The sequence below is a fragment of the Hippocampus zosterae genome, chromosome 4 (genome assembly GCF_025434085.1).
Source record: "Hippocampus zosterae strain Florida chromosome 4, ASM2543408v3, whole genome shotgun sequence".
NCBI classification, from domain to species: Eukaryota; Metazoa; Chordata; class Actinopteri; order Syngnathiformes; family Syngnathidae; genus Hippocampus; species Hippocampus zosterae.
The window spans coordinates 15807115-15824606 of NC_067454.1; the positions used below are offsets into that span (position 1 = coordinate 15807115).

At 43.9% G+C, this 17492-nt stretch overlaps 1 protein-coding gene across 4 annotated transcripts in view; it reads left to right on the top strand.

The window, feature by feature from the left end:
- The window catches only part of zfhx3b (zinc finger homeobox 3b), a 266964-nt gene that overhangs the window by 243265 nt on the left and 6207 nt on the right, over nt 1-17492 (top strand). For 3 of the 4 annotated variants that reach the window (XM_052063746.1, XM_052063744.1, XM_052063745.1), the window contains 4 exons: nt 8468-8604; nt 9110-9310; nt 11601-11718; nt 11891-17353. In XM_052063746.1, the coding sequence (XP_051919706.1) occupies nt 8468-8604; nt 9110-9310; nt 11601-11718; nt 11891-17353 (5919 nt within the window). The remainder of the gene's footprint in view (nt 1-8467; nt 8605-9109; nt 9311-11600; nt 11719-11890; nt 17354-17492) is intronic. The other variant, XM_052063747.1, reaches the window with a different exon arrangement.

Sequence of the window (17492 nt, forward strand, 5' to 3'; positions counted from 1 at the left end):
GATGGATCGATGGATGGATGGATGTTTCATGCCGCCTGGTGGCCAGGGCACAAACAGCAGAAAGTGCTCAATTCAAATAATTACATTGCCAAAATTGTTTATTATTATGTAATTACTATATGTTTTTCAAAACTACATTTTCCTTATTTAAAAAAAAGTTACAAAAATGTTAGGGTTTTCTTTTTTTCTTTCCTGTGGAATGGCTAAAATGCATTACTGGCATCACCGATGGCGGAATGGTACACTCGCTTGACTTGTGCGCAAGCAGCCTGGGATCGGTTCCCACTCAGTGACGGTGTGAATGTGCATGTGAATGATTGTTCATCTCCATGTCTGCACTGCCGCTGAATGGCGACCACTTCTGGGTGTAGTCCGCCATCGGGCCGAAGTCAGACGGGATAGGATCCACGCAGAGTCTAGCACTTTTTTTTCTGCCAGTGTCATAAAATCCCTTAAACTGTTGTAGGTTATGTTTTGAAGATGGGAGAGTTCTGATAATGGTGACACCAAACACTCGAACGAGCCTGGATACCTCTCACTTGTCAAATTTTTCGGCTGTTTTGATTTACACTCGTTAGGTTAAGAGCTGGAAAATAATCCAGACCTTTATGCATACTTTTTTTTTTTTTGATAAAGTGCCCGAAAATAACAAAAAGAAACGAATGAACTTCATCAGCGTTTGAAGCCCGGTCTTTGTAAAACGTCTTTGATATTGGAACTTTCTATTTTAAATGAGGCTGAGTTGTTTGTGCTCTTTGAAAGGGTGACACTCTTCTTTGATGGGAGGAATAATGATATGCATGCCTGACTGAATATGGGTAAAAGTATGTTTTAGCACATCAAAATAAAGCACTTTAAAAAGCATTAAAATGAGCCAGCCGATTAATAATTCACTCATACCTGGTGTGCGCAGGAAGATGACTCCTCGCATTAGGATTCTTCCTTTTTTGAAAGGCATGCAATTTGATACAAGCGCATTGGCTTCCTTTCCTCCTCTCTGTCAGTCGCTAATCACCAAAAAAGTGTGTTTCTGTGTTTTCACAAAGGAAATATGTGCTTGCATATGAAAAATTTACAGCTTCCCAGCAGCTTATTAGAAACACTTAGTTAAAAATAGCATGTGCATTAGGGAACCGGGCCTGAGGTTGTGTTTGATGTCAGGGAAAAAGGTGGGCTGAGAGGATGGGGTGCCGTGTTGTCAGCAAAAGGCAGACAGTTGTAGTTTTAATGGAAGAGTCCCTGTTTGTGCTTGAAACTTTTTTTTATGTGTGTGTGTGTGTGTGTGTGTGACTGACTGATGAAGGCAATGGTCATTGAAAGCAAGTGCAGAAAAGCAGATTTTGAGCATGGCAGAAAGGCAGGTCGGACTGGCGATGGATGCGGTAAACAGAAGACCGCTTTGTTTGGCCTGATGATGTTTACACAGGCGGCACACAGATGTTGTTCGGGTTACAATATAGCCAATAAATGTCTTGGCCAGGCTGTTAGTTATCTGAAAGGTGCTCAGGCACCCAACTGCTTGAGATATTTTTTTCTTTTCTTCTAAGTTCACCCTTACAACTACTGGAGTGTTCCTTCTCATCATTGTCATGTAGCCGCCGGAGCAGGACACAATTGTTCCCTTACAAATGACAGTCACTGTCACACAGGCGGCAGTAGACGCCACAGAAGAAAGACGCAAAACCACTGTCAATCTTCTTTTCCCTTTCTTGTTGTCTGACTCTTCGCTGTTCATTAAAATCATTTAAAAGTACATCAGAAGCGGCTGTAAAATGCATATGTTTCCTGCGCGTCATTTTATTTTGAAACACGCCTTCATTATTTAGTTGTGTTTATCGCAAAGATGATGCCTTTATGCACTCGTTGTTGACATGCAGACACATGTAAATGTCAGCTACTGCAAACATAGTCGACATGTGGCAGGTTTCTGTGATCATTGCACTGAGTAGCTACACTCACCGGTCACTTCATTAGGAACGCCTGCACTTCCTAATGAGGTCTAGTTACAGCTGTATAAAAAAAGAATTCTGCCTTCACAAAGATAACAACAGTTTTATTACTGACAACGTTGACAATGCTTGTGTATTATTGTGGTTGTAGTTTGCAGAGACGTACAACTGTGCCGCTTGCATGATTGGTGTTTGCACATATTATGGCCAAAGTGAGAAGGACAATATAAATGAATGCCACTCTGACGGTGTCAGTCAAAAGAAAACATTGTTAGCTATGACACGAGGGATGACAAAGTTTTTTTTCTTTCTTTGCTTCAATTCAGTGGACATTGTGCTGCTCCTTCTGGTGTGCGCTCCTTGGCCATTTGGCATGGCTGTACAGTATAATGCAGACAGAGACACACATGGAAAAGAGTTTCACTTCTGACTCAGTCAGCTGCAGCAATATTTGTCATTTTACAATAATATAAGTATATTGATGTGAGGATTGCAATGTGGTCTGTGTACAGGTTATTTTAAGGATTGATTAATCGGTCAATTATCTTGCCAGTTAATCAAAGAATGAAAGTGATCCCTCCCTTTAATCACAAACACGACATGATTTCAAACTAAAATGCAATTCAGCTACTGATTTGGTTTGTAACATGTCAGAAAATGTTTTCCAAAGTAAAAGCCGGTGTTTGCAGCATCTTATTTTGATTCAACACGAGGATAATCAATCTCCTTGGGTTTGGACAACTTTAAATTAAACAAAGTTAAACGCGAGATTGATTATCACAAAAGTTACACTGGTCACCAAATGTTCACTGAATGTTTTAATCAGTTAATAAATTCTGAAATTAGCGGTTAATTTGTTAATTGATTACTTGCCAATTAATCAATCACTGATTGCACTTCTAGTTTGATAGTACAACTCAGCTGGGACTGCCGTTTAAACAGTTTTTTTGGAGATGTATTCACCTTCCCGAACTGCTGTGTGTTTGGCAAATTTCTCCAAATTTCCCTAGGAAATCAAAGAAAAAAAACCCACAGCTCTCTTGTATCTCAAGGCACCGTTGGCTAAAGACCGATATTTTCGACAGTGATGTAACATAAGAGCTGCCACAGCAGTTCAACCACCTTATGTGAGGGGTCATTTTTTTTATGCTAGCTATGAAATATGTAGATGTGAAACAACTGTAAGCTAGCTCGCCTTACACCCTCTCACCTCACACAAGGAAAGGAACTAAAATATTCACGTAATTAACGCAGTAGTATATTTTTCAGTGGTTCAACATATGAGGATGCAATCCAGTTTCGTGGGAGGATGATGCTCAAAGACCCGCGCTCGCTTTTTTTACTGAACATACCAATAATGCAAATGGATGGGTGTATTTGTGTCTGAATATTTTTCCTTGTTCCTTGCATAGGATATGTGGTATCCAGAGAAAAGAAAAAGAGGGGATGCAATTTCATCCACATGTGGAGGACTTTAAACTCATCTACAAAACGCACTGAGACGTTTTTACAAGACAAAAATAAATGACAGCACTAATGAAAACATGGCGCTCACATGTGTCCACTCGCGGCAATGCTGGTGATGCTCTTAATGTAACCCGCATCTGAAACATTTTAACTTTAAGTATGGCTTCCAGTGCCGCTCACACACAGAACTAAGGGTTTGTCTACCGAACTGTTTTAGGGCACAATTGAAATGTTACTTGAAGGCTTTCATTTAGCATGCAATTAGATGGACACAATGTGTGTCAGACTCTGTCATGCTTCTCAATAGATTGCTAACGTCTGAATGTGGTAGTGATTAATTGTTGTGTATGGTGCGCGAGAGAGCTATTCACTGACAGGACAACTCACACAGTCCCACAACAACTATTTTCTTTCAAAAGTGGACCAGCGCCGACAGTCTGAATGCACGCCTCTCCAGCACCTGTTACTGCACCTTGCGCTCTTTGCATGCCCAGGTGGGATTATGAAGGAACGCGTCAGCTGCTGTGCAGAGGCTGCACGTTAGCAGAATATTGAAGATGCTGATTAGCATCCCCTCGACGCACCACCGAGGCATCGCATTCTGCGCTCATTCAGCATAAGACAAATATTAGGCTTTGTTTTGCATGTAACGGCACACAAATAGACAGACGCTGTTTACCTGCTTGCGGTTACTATCGAATCAAGAGGAGACTTTTTTTTTTTTTGCCGCCCGGTTTTGTGATTTCAGTTAAAGTCAAAGTTGTATGACAAATCAGGAGACAAAGCAAAATAAATATTTTACATATTCATAACACATCCTCTGGATGCTTGTCATCCTTCAAATTCTAATTCCCTTTGTCTTTGAAGATAATAGGCCGTAAATTGTCCTTGTTTGCCAGCCAAGCCCCTGAAAGCTGGCTGTTTACGAGTTATAGCGCAGGCCGTCTAATGGCCGAGCTCCAGCTGTGTGTCCTGTAAAGGTGAACGCCACGTCATCCTGTTGTCCAGTCAGCCTGATGAAAAACAATCCTGCTAATTAATAGCTACTATTCATGTCATTATGTTCATTACACCCACTACGAGACCACACTCTTAGTCATGCGCAAGTCACCCTTGCTTTTACCATTAAGTGTGTCATTTTGTTTGAATGAAAGAACTGACAGGAAAGGACTTCATTCAACTGTTTAAATATCCATTCTTCATTTCCATTTGGTATTTTCGGTCAATAATTACACCCTTTAATGGTCCGGGCAGCAGCACAGACAAGAAGATGAAAAAAATAAATGGGTAGAAATTTTAAACACTTAGGTATTGTTGGAATATCATGAATAAGAAAGAGCTTGTGTCATTGTGAGTGTTCATTCATCTCAGTATGAATGACCAAGAAAGGTTTAGAGCGCGTATCTCCAGCCAAAGCGGTTCGGGTCTGAACCAATTTAATGTACGTACCCACAGTCAATTGCTGTAAAACAGACATAAAGCAAAGACATTGCTACGTTCATGTTTTTTTTTTTTTTTCACATAGGCTGCTGTGTATGTAGTGGAGCTACTCTATTCAAACCCTAACCCTAACCCTATGCTAAGATTAGCACTGAATATACAGATATATAGATAGAAAACGTTTGAAAAGTTGACTAAAAAAATAAAAGTATACGAGAACGAATTGATGGACCAGTACTTTTTAAAAATTCTTCTAGGGGCTAGTCCAAAAATATTTTATGATATGTGCCACTGTGCCTTATAGAATGTGTGATCGAAACACGCCCAAACATCCACTAAGGTCGTTTACTGGAACACACAAGATGAGCAAACTGAGAATTTTTTTTCATGTTCATGCAAAGCTTTGCAACTGTACTTGTACTCTGAATTTTAGTTACATATCCCCAGTTTGGGCCCTTTCAAGGTCTAAAATACTTTAAAAGACACTTTGCAAGGGAAGTGGAATTATGTACAAGAAATCGTGATATTGTGTTTATATAATTACAGAATGTGGCTTACGTCATCTCTTGCTTCCTATGTAGTAGTTACGTGGACAAAAACATAACTACATGAAGAATGCCCTCGTTTTGATTTTCTGTATTGTGACAGCAACTTTTTATTCGAGTTATTCACACACTGAGGATGGTATAGCAGAAGCAACTAGATACCATGTAACTGCTGCTCACAGGAGTTGAACAAGCAACTTCTTCCAACAATGGACAACCGCTCTATTTACCATTTGAGTCGTGCTGTCCCCAGAGGACAAAGTAGATTGATGGCAGCTGTGATTGCCCTGATGGATTTCAGCGTGAGATGACCTGTTTCCGAAACTTCAGTCAGCACGCTTTCTGTCCGGCAGCCCTTCAAGAGGAACAATCTTGAAAGCACGAGCCTGCAGACACGTTTGCAATGTGCTCCACACTCGCCACGCTGCCTAAATAATACACTGCAGCCATGTGAGAGGTGAGGCAAGTTGCTAACGTCCAGTTTTCTTATGGGACTCAACAGCACAAACGCTTCGGGTTTATGGGGGAAAAAAGCGTCATGAATTCATAATTATCCAATTGACGTCATTGTGGCTGTGATATTTGTGTTTTCAAACAAGGTGCAAAGCACGCCGATGGCTCAGAAGAGTTCTGCAAAAATAGTCATTTTGTGTCCAATAAGAAGATGCAGGTCAGCGACACACGCATTACAGACATGTATGACTACTCAACAACCTAGGTGCACATACTCAAGATCACCGCTAGTTCTTTTTTTTTTTTTTCCGGGGCATATTCTCGGCACTCGTGTGCAGCATATGTCACTATGCTCAGTCTCCTTCCTGCTTCCTCTTGTCAACACTCGTAAGTAGGAAAATTCACTATCTGGTGTGTCAATGTTGCGGTCATTGGTCGTGACCACCTGTTCATATTGTACAGTAGATATGCGTGTCTAACATTTGCGGAACACCACCCGGATACCGATATCCAGCTGTTTTCATCACGCTACCCTCTCCATTTTGACGGTCATTTATTTTCATCCTGCCCTCGACAAGGACGAACAGGATCCATAGAGTAATTGGATGTTAGTCATGGTGTTGGTGATGGCGTTGAGCTGGAGGAATCCTAAAAGAAAAGTAACTGATCACATTTTATAGCACCCAAATTGGCCGTGACCAGACACACAATGTCCGAGTAAGCTTCCCCAGTCCTGCTTCTCTTACTCACTGTGTCGCACCCTGATAGAAAGCCAGTTAGGTTTCCCTTCAGGGAAGTTCCCTCACCCCTCATTGTCAACAGTCACACTAATTGACATGGAAAAAAAAATCTGCTTATTCTCCTAATTATGAGGCTTGGAGGATGCATTTGTCTGGTGAACTAATTCTTGTTGCCTGGATGTACTTGTTTGTGCTTCCAGTGTTCACTTTCAAATCCAGACACATTTATTAAGGGGAGTGTGGACTTTGTATTCATATGGAATGGCAAATTGTCACTTGGTGGTCAGGTGTCTGCAAAAGATTGAAGACTTCCATTGAAAGATTGTAATTCTGGACTGAATATGGGCACCCACCAAATTTTGCCCATTCAAGATGCCAACCTCATGTCCCCAAATATTGCCATGAAGTTTCATGCTTTATTCACAGAGAAAGGAAATAATCCTCAAAAATAATTTGAGATGAATTTGATCAGGAAAATGTCAAGAAATCCCATTTCACAAGGGCTCCAGCACAGGAATGTGTTGTTTCTGCCAAAAATGCTGACAAACAAACCAACCCGTGCCTGGCCTTGCTGTGACCACACAAAATTAGGACGGTGGAAAGAATCAAAGTCGTGTTGATGGGGATTTACCGAGGACAGTGTCATGACTGAGTGGGTGGTTACTGGAATGGGAGCCTCCTTTTGTTTAACATTCACACTGTTTTTCGGTGGATGAGTGTTTAATGGGATTGGCTGTGACTGGATCCTAACGGGGCCTTGGTGACTGATCCCAGTGTCTCTGGGAGCTCTAACAGGCACTGTTGTCCAAAGCCAGGTTCCCCACTGGGTAATCAGCTCCTGATTGGAGGTGACATTTTAATGTCTGGAGCGAGAGGGTGGTCAGCCCCGCTTAACCTGACCCCCTGCCAAACCACCACACCCTACCAGTGCCCTCTGTTCTCAATTTGCCCTTCTGGGACTGTAGGAATCAGGCCAATTTGAACTCTTTATGGGCTTGTTAGTGGGTAGCAAGGCAGCTCCGTATGTTCCACCGTGAATTTGTGGCTCTCCTCATGCTGGCTCTGAGTGAATTCAGGTCCTGCGGAAGCTACAGCTTAATTGAGCATTTAAGTGTGATGATTCCCTTTGTGCCACTTCCATTTTCTCTTTCTTTGCTACACAGAGGAGTTTTAAAGTGTTAGCACCTGCTCATGTGTGAGACTTTTCTCCTCAAACGTGGGATGAGTGTTTGAATTTGCATTGTTGTCTTTTACGCTGCAAGATATGCTATATGCTATTATCTAATATCATTAGATAATAGCGAATGGTTCTATGGTTTTATGACACAAGATTCTGAATAGTAACATCAGTAACACAACACGATGGGTTGTCTGGCTGGTCCACCACTGTTACAGGTCACTGAAGTCAAAGGCTTGGGGTCGCCGTGGCAACAAGAGACGTTCTCCTTATTGCAGGCTGTTGAACTATTGCCATAACAAGACGACACACGCAGGATTTCTCAGAACAAAGCAAGAGAGCTCCTACGTGGATGTGAATCGAAGGGGCAATGTTTATGTACTTTGTCTCGCTTTGAGCGACTCACATGAACTGAAAATATGAGGTGCGGTGAAACCTAAAACTGCGCCCCGTGGTAAACTAACATTTGTAGATGATGTTGTCTCTGGCTCTGGCGTTAAGAGCAGCATGAAAGAAGAATTAAATGTGTTGATGTACTGCCCATTTCCCATTAAATGTGGATATGGCACATTTACGAAAGACGGCCCTTTAACTCTTTACCCTCACTGATATCGATTGACCTGTCTCGTGATGCCATGCCTTCAACTCATCCAGACGTCTCCTCTTTTATCCCTCTGTGCATGTGTGTCTGCTCAGCAGTGTCCGGCCATTCAGAACCGCACCAGTCAGATTCCCCGATCCCAAGCAAAAGGCCCTCGTCACGGTCGGAGACTTCTGAGAGCCCGCTGTCCTCAAAACGTCCCCGGGCAGCTGAAAAGCGATCTGCAGAGCAGGTGAGCGCTGCAAATCACAGAACTTGAGGTGCAGCCATGCATACGCTTTCATAGAAGTCTGGCCCTTTTTGGTCTCCAATTAGTAAGCCCTCATTATCAGCCTGAAACTTTAACTCCAGTTAAAAAAATGGAGAACTTCTTTGGATGAATTTTGTATTCAACTTGCCAAGCCTTTTCATAGTATTCGGTACTTTCTTTTCAACTCTCCTCAAAATTATTTTAGCCTCTCAGCCGCAGTTGCATTGCTAATTGTGTATAAGGTGGAAAATCAATAAGGTATTTGACAGATGAGAGCACTTTGAAGTGGATGCCAAGAGTGAGTGGTTCTCACTATTACACACTTGTCTGTGATCAGAGGAATCTGGTTGCTTGAGGGAAGGCTCGCTTCACCCCACCCTCCTCATCTCCAGCTTCTCTTCTCTCACAAAGCCATTTCACCCTATTAACCCTCCGTGAATTCACCCCACCCCCCCTCTCGTCTGCTTCTCTATCTACTTTTACTCAGATGTACCAGTGCCCTTACTGCAAGTTCACCAACACAGACCTTAACCGTCTCAGAATGCACGTGATGACGCAGCACTCTGTCCAGCCCATGTTACGCTGCCCGCTGTGCCAGGACATGCTCAACAACAAGATCCACTTGCAGTTCCACCTCACACACCTGCACAGTGTCGCACCCGACTGTGTTGACAAGCTCATCGCCACAGTAAGTCAATGACCTCGTCTTGAACCAGTTCTCCGATATTCTGTGGTTTTAAGCAAGCAATTTCTTATTTGTTATGCTTGCGCGTTGGCTATTCAAAGTGACTTACTGTCATCATCCAATGGCAGGGGAAATCGAATACGATTTAGTACAGTGGATATAAAAAGGCAGCTCCCCACCCGCAGCCCCGGTTCAAATGCCAGGTTTTTGTTGATGGGCCACATTGTGTTTGTCTGCATCAAGCTATGTTGCATCAGCCTATAACCTGGTTTGTAATGGACCAATGAAACTGAGGTTTATTTTTTGGGCCGTGATTCCAAAAGGTATATGTGACGCAAACACAACACCATGTACGTACCGTGAAACGTAATGGTAGCTGCAACTGAGGTCTGAAACCAGTGGCCAGTTCTAAACACCAAATTATGGCACGAAACCCCTTTGGCATCTGCTAGAATAACAATTTAAAATAAAATTAAATCAGGGAAGGCCTACTAGAACATCTGAACGGGGTTTGGCACTTTAAATGGCGACAGGCATGTGCTGGCTCCCATTTAACACGTGTTTGAATGGAATAGGACTGGTTAATTCTGAACTCAACACTATCCTAGATATGAGGGTGTCCACACTTGTGCAACCACATTATGTCAGCCCTCTAAAATTTGGGGAAATTATATATCTTGGTTTCATTTTTCTATAGCACAAAAAATTAGCATTCCATCAGGTCTGCGTGGACTGTTGATCGACACTGTGATGCCAAGGTTGCGGCAAGTAAGATAACTGCAGTGCAGGACAAGAAAGCACACAAAATGGACGCAATTATAGGAACGTATGGCCATCGCACATGCAGGAAGTTAATTCCCGTAAATATGGATTTGATGTGCTACACCTTATTGTAGTATGTCTGATGGAATTTTTGACCATTCATCCAGAAGAATATTTGTGATGTCAGAAGTTACCAATGTTGGCTTTCAATCATTTTAGTAAATCCCAAATCACTCAAAACTGTCCAAAATTCTTTGTAAGATGAAGAATTAAGTTTTAGTGGGAACAACCAGCTCCACTCCTGGATGATTGAGTAATTAATTAATCGGTGAGCTTGCTTCCATAAACTGACAGAAGGAGAGGATACGGAGGCCTGTCGTTGGATTTATATCAACCGCAGTGTACTGCTGCATTGTTCTCTACTGAAAGTCGTCTCCTTGCTTCCAATAATGTTCATCAAAAGGGGGGATAAAATTTTATTTGCCCCGTTTTCTTGTAAATCACTGAGCAAATCTTTGTTCTGTTCTTGTACGGCTCAATAGCGGGCCGGACAACCGCACAGTAAAACATTGCTCTATCTACGGCCTGGTCGTCTCCCCCCCCCCCCATTTAGAAAGTAAATGGCAAGCACATTAGTATGGTAGACTGCAATGTAGACTGCAATATTTATTTCTTTTATAGAGGTTGTAATGTACTGAACCACTCCAGAGTAGCATGACAGAAGACCCGTAATAGGAGACACATTAAAGCCAACACATTTTTATAACTAGTGAATGCAGATGGAAAAGTGATTTATCCCTTACACTCATCCAAGGAGAGGAGCATAATTAATTCTGAAATAGGTGACTTATTTTTTGCCAAGCATGCATATCGATATGTTCTGGCATACCGTTCTTTTTTTTAATCATCCCATTGTCTTCACATCTCACCCATATTACCTCAGTTCTGTCGACCCAAAGTCTTGTCGAGGGTTTCTTTTATTCCCCCACATGGGTGTTTTCAATGTTTTAGCACGGGTTTTTAATTAAAGCTACATGCTAGTTCATCATCATATAATTGGTACAGATGTTTAATTATACCCCCCAGCTATTTTGCTTCTGGTACTGCTGTTTTCTTAATCATATATATGAGGTTCCTAATTAAACAAAACGGTTTTTGTGTATGGCGCAAACAAGTTACAAACAGTTCTTTATATCCCCCAGCCGTCCTTCTCACTCGGTGCTTCATTATCAGTCTGTGTAAGGCTGCAGCAATGAAAATGAGCTTCATTAATTCTGGGTCTGGCTGGATGATAGCCATTTTGAACTATGTTTGCCAATTAGATGGACCAATTCAAAAGTGACCTTGGGATACTTAGCTTTTTCCTCTAATAACCTAATCAACTAGTTGTCTCAAATCATTCTGCTTTGTTTTTGTTTTGCATTTCTATTGTACCAGACCAGCGTTAGAGACAAAAAATGATCGATTACAATATGTTGACTTTTAATGATGTGCACGAGTCGTGTTTTCTAAAATGTTGATTTCCCCCCAGGTGACAGCAACCGATGTCCTACCAGCAAGCATGTTCATACCTGTTCCCGGTTCAAAAAAAGATTCTCAGAACCCCTCTCATGCCTTTGCCAATGATGAAGATACAACAAAACAAGCTGGTCAGTGTCTGGATTTGTCACCCGAGAAAATACATCCTTTTGTTTTGAAGGGTTGCTACAAAGAAACATTTAAATCAGATGTTATATGCTTGCAAATTCAGTTCGACTATACACATTTGTGTACAGGAAATTAGCGTTTGACATTTCTCTATACTCTTTGTTTTCTCCACAGATGCTTTAGATGCTGATCCGGAGAAGGGAGTTTCACTTCCTACAGAAATAGTTGAGGCTCGCAAGTCACCTCAAGAAGATCAGCAAACAGAGAAGGATGATGCTACTGGATTTCTGTGCTGGAAAAAAGGCTGCAATCAAGTGTTCAAATCATCCAACTCACTCCAGATGCACTTCAATGAAGTTCACAACAAAAGGCCTCAGCTTCCTGTTTCTGATCGCCATGTCTATAAGTATCGTTGTAACCAGTGCAGCTTGGCCTTCAAGACTGTGGAGAAGCTACAACTCCATTCCCAGTATCATGTAATCCGAGCAGCGACCATGTGCTGCCTCTGCCAGCGGAGCTTCAGGACGCTACCAGCCTTGAAGAAGCATTTGGAAACCAGCCACCTGGAGCTTAGTGAAGCTGACATCCAGCAGCTGTATGGAGGCTTATTGATGAATGGTGACATTATGGTCATGGGTGACCCGGCCCTTGGTGAAGAACATGGAGGTCTGGGAGAAGATGACAAAGAAGGGGATGAGAGTGACACAGAGGAAAAGCAAAGCCCAACAGGCAGTGACTCTGGCTCACTGCTGGAAGACTCTGGATCTGAACCAAAACGCGCTTTGCCATTCAGAAAAGGTCCCAACTTTACGATGGAAAAATTCTTAGATCCATCTCGTCCATTCAAGTGCACCGTGTGCAAAGAGTCATTCACACAGAAGAATATTCTGCTGGTTCACTACAACTCTGTCTCCCACCTGCACAAGGTGAAGAGAGCTCTTCAGGAATCCACCACTGGTCAGCCGGAGCCTACGAGCAGCCCTGACAACAAGCCATTCAAGTGTAGCACTTGTAATGTGGCTTATAGCCAGAGTTCCACTTTAGAGATCCACATGCGCTCTGTTCTACACCAAACAAAAGCAAGGGCAGCTAAACTTGAAGCTGCGGGAGGTATCACTAGCTCTGCAAGTGCTGCTGGTGGAGGTGGCGGAGGTACGATCATCAGCACTTCAACGGCAAGTCCAGGCCCAACAAGCAACTCAACAACAAACTCTACCAACCATGGCACCTCTGGCACTCAAACAGCGCAGAATCTTCTTGGAGGAACGCACGTTTCACAGAGTCATAGCCATGAAACTAACAGCTCACTTTGCAGCCATTCCTCACCGTCAGAGAACAATGAGGTAAAAAAGGCTAAATATGCAGATATGCTCTCTTCACGGGGACAACAGCAGCTTCAGCAACAACAGCAATTAGCTCACGCGCAAGCCCAAGCTCAGCTTCAGCAAGAGCTCCAGCAGCAGGCTGCTCTTCTACAATCCCAGCTCTTTAACCCAGCACTTCTGCAGCACTTCCCCATGACAACTGATGCACTTCTCCCCTTACAGCAACAACAGTTACTGTTTCCTTTCTACATCCCAGGAGCAGAATTTCAGCTAAACCCAGAGATCAACATCAGTAATTCAGCACTTGGCCTAACAGGAGCAACCACCTCCTCGCTGCTAGAAGATCTCAAGAACTCAGCCCAGCAGAGCTGCTTGCAGCAGCAACTGATGCATCACCACCTTCAGCAGCAAGCTCAACAGCAGCAGCAGCAATCGCTGCCGCCTCACTCACAGGCACAAGGACAGATGGCATTGCTGCAACAGAGTGCTTCTCTCCACCAGCAGGTTGAAAAAAAGCATAAGCCTCCCTCTTCGCAAACCGAAAAAAATATTCAAAAAGACAAAGATGCAACTGAAAAAAACGAGGATGCCAACAAAGATTCAATGGATAAACTAAAGGAAAGGAGGGACATTCAACACATCTCAACTAGTATTAATCATGACTCCGGCTTACTTCCGCCAAGGATTGCTTCAGATGCTCGTGGAAACGCAACCAAAGCCCTGCTGGAAAATTTTGGGTTCGAGTTAGTCATTCAGTATAATGAAAATAAACAAAAGGCCCAGAAAAGGGGAACTGGGCTGACAGGATCAAGTGGACCAGGTGGGATCACAAGAGTGGTAGATCCCATTGAGGGACTGGAGAAACTGGAATGTGAGGCCTGTGGCAAGCTGTTTTCAAATATACTCATTCTAAAGAGTCACCAGGAGCATATCCACCAGGCTTTCTTCCCATTTCGATCCCTTGAGAGATTTGCCAAGGAATACAGAGAGAATTATGATAAACTATATCCACTGAGACCCCCTACACCAGAGGCTGCCCCAGCACCTCCACCTCCTCCACCACCCCCTCCGCCCCAAAGAGCTCCCACACCAAATATTCCTGTGTCTGCAGCCTCACTCACGCCTCCAACTGTACCTACTCCACAGCCTCCAGTTCCAATGCCACAAATTCCCATGCCAATGGATTTGCCAATCTTTTCACCACTAATGATGCAACCCATGTCGCTCCAGTCTTTGCCCAGCCAGCTGACTCCACAGCTACCCTCTGTTGAACCAAGCCTGGCCTCAGACTTGGCCCAACTCTACCAACAGCAGCTCACCCCGGCCATGCTGCAGCAGCAACAGAACAAGAGGCCGCGGACACGTATCACAGATGACCAGCTTCGGGTCCTGCGACAGTACTTTGACATAAACAATTCACCCAATGAAGATCAGATTAAAGAGATGGCCGATAAATCAGGACTGCAGCAAAAGGTCATTAAGCACTGGTTCAGGAACACTCTTTTCAAAGAGAGACAACGCAACAAAGACTCTCCATACAACTTCAATAACCCACCAACCACAACACTTGATGATACTAAAATGGACTCGAAACCACCTTCCCCTGAACCACAAAAGCAAGACTTCTACGGAAGTAAGAGATCTTCTAGAACTAGGTTTACAGACTACCAGCTGAGAATCTTACAAGATTTCTTTGATGCGAATGCTTATCCGAAGGACGATGAGTTTGAACAGCTTTCCAACCTTCTGAGCCTCCCCACTCGTGTTATTGTTGTTTGGTTCCAAAATGCTCGCCAGAAGGCAAGAAAGAATTATGAGAACCAGAGTGATGGAGGGAAAGATGGCGAGAGACGAGAACTCTCCAACGATCGGTATATTCGCACCGCCAATCTGAACTACCAGTGCAAAAAATGCAACTTGGTTTTCCAGAGAATATTTGACCTCATAAAACATCAAAAGAAGTTGTGCTACAAAGATGAAGACGAGGACGGACATTATGATAGCCACAATGAGGATTCAACTGATCTTTCAAACGAATGTTATACTCCCTCTGGTTCCTCCTGCCACACCCCAATGCCCTCCTCTTCAAGTCTCTGCCCACTTCCACCGACAACTTCAGCATTCTCACACCTCCCTTCAGTTGATAAGGAGGAGGCGTCACCAGCTACCACCTCAAACCTCCATGAGGAAAAGTCAAAAGAGGTACCTGACATTCCGGCTGATCCCCCTAGCAAGACCTCCATCAAGCAGGAAAATGTACCCCAACCCCAATCGGAGTCACAAAAGCACAGACATCCGAGAGAAGAGAATATCCAACCAATGTCCAAACCCAACAAACACTCCTCTTCTTCCTTTGCCCAACAGCAACTGCAGTGTGTTCCATCAGCTTCTCAGACAAGCCAGGCCCCTTCCCAAAGCTCTCACTTGAGCCACAACCCCCACATGAGTTCGGCTCCACAACAAATGGCACAGCAGATCATTCCATACCAGTGTGATCAGTGCAAGATCGCCTTCCCCTCCTTTGAGCACTGGCAGGAGCACCAGCAATTACACTTCCTCTCTGTGCAGAATCAGTTCATTCACCCACAATTCATTGACCGCTCAATGGACATGCCGTTCATGCTATTTGACCCGAGCAATCCTCTCCTGGCAGGTCAGTTACTTTCTGGGACGATGCCCCAGATCCCCAGCAGCTCTGCCACTTCTCCATCCACCCCCACATCCACAATGAATTCCCTGAAAAGGAAGTTGGAGGAGAAAGCCGGCACTAGCCCGGGAGAGAATGACAGCACAAACAGTGAAGAGCCACATAGAGACAAGAGGCTTCGAACCACCATCACACCTGAGCAGCTAGAGATTCTCTATCAGAAGTACCTATTGGATTCTAATCCAACACGTAAAATGCTTGACCACATTGCGCATGAAGTGGGGCTGAAGAAGAGAGTCGTGCAAGTCTGGTTTCAAAATACGAGAGCAAGGGAGAGGAAAGGCCAGTTTAGAGCAGTGGGGCCAGCTCAAGCTCATCGGAGATGCCCCTTTTGCAGAGCTCTTTTTAAAGCAAAAACTGCCCTCGAGGCACACATTCGCTCTCGTCATTGGCACGAGGCCAAACGCGCTGGGTATAATCTAACACTCTCTGGCATGCTACCTGACCATGAGGGGATCCAAATGAAGTTGGATGCCTTAGAGACATCGGGCTATTCCCAAATGGCGTCTTCAAATATGGATGGACAAAGCTCCTCCATGTCGCCGGTGAATAGAGGAATTGATTCATCTCCCAGGGCTCTTCTGAGTCCTTCGTCCATTAAAGTTGAAGGAATGGAAGATTTTGAGAATTCAGCCATGGCTGCTGTGAACCTCAGCTTTGATCACAACAAACTGGATAATGACGACTGCTCCTCTGTCAATACAGCCATCACAGACACAACTACAGGTGATGAGGCTAATGCTGATAATGACAGCGCTGATGCAAAACACAGCCAGAGTAGTAGTGAGTACCTGCCTAAGCCTGGGGGCTCCGTCCCCATCCTTGAAAATGATGACCAGATGTCCTCAGGGCTTGTAAGCCCTGCTACAAGCTATTATGCTAAGGACTGTGAAAATGAACATATAATTGACCACAGCGAGACATCCAGCCTGGCGGATCCTTGCTCGCCAAGTCCTGGAGCTTCGGGCACCAGGAGCATAGACAGCGGTGATCGTCCCGGTCAAAAGCGCTTCCGAACGCAAATGACAAACCTCCAGCTTAAAGTGTTGAAATCCTGTTTTAATGACTACAGGACTCCCACCATGTTGGAATGCGAAGTACTTGGCAATGATATTGGACTTCCAAAGAGAGTGGTCCAGGTGTGGTTTCAAAATGCCCGTGCCAAGGAAAAAAAGGCAAAGCTCAACATGGCCAAGCACTTTGGAATTAATCAGTCGTCCTACGAGGGGCCGAAGACCGAATGCACTTTGTGCGGTGTCAAGTATAGTGCCCGGCTCTCGGTTCGAGATCACATATTCTCCCAGCAGCATATCGCCAAGGTTAAGGATACCATCGGCAGTCAGATTGACAAAGAAAAAGAATACTTTGACCCAGCCACTGTCCGTCAACTTATGGCTCAGCAAGAGATGGACCGCATTAAGAAGGCCAATGAAGTTTTAGGATTGGCGCAGCAGCAGGCCATGCAGCAACAGGGAATATTTGATAACCCTGCAATGCAGGCGCTGAATCTACAGTCAGCCTATTCCAATCTACAAGGCATTCCACCTGTCCTCTTGCCAGGGGTTGGAAGCCCCTCTCTGTCCAGCTTTAACTCATCTAACTCAGGTAAGTCGCTTTCATTTTGCATGCGGTGACAAAAATTTGAAATACAATTGCATTAATCGTCATAGTAAATTAAAATGCACACAAAACAAATGTGATGGAACTATTGTCAATCGTTTTCTTGTGTAAAAAACAAACACTG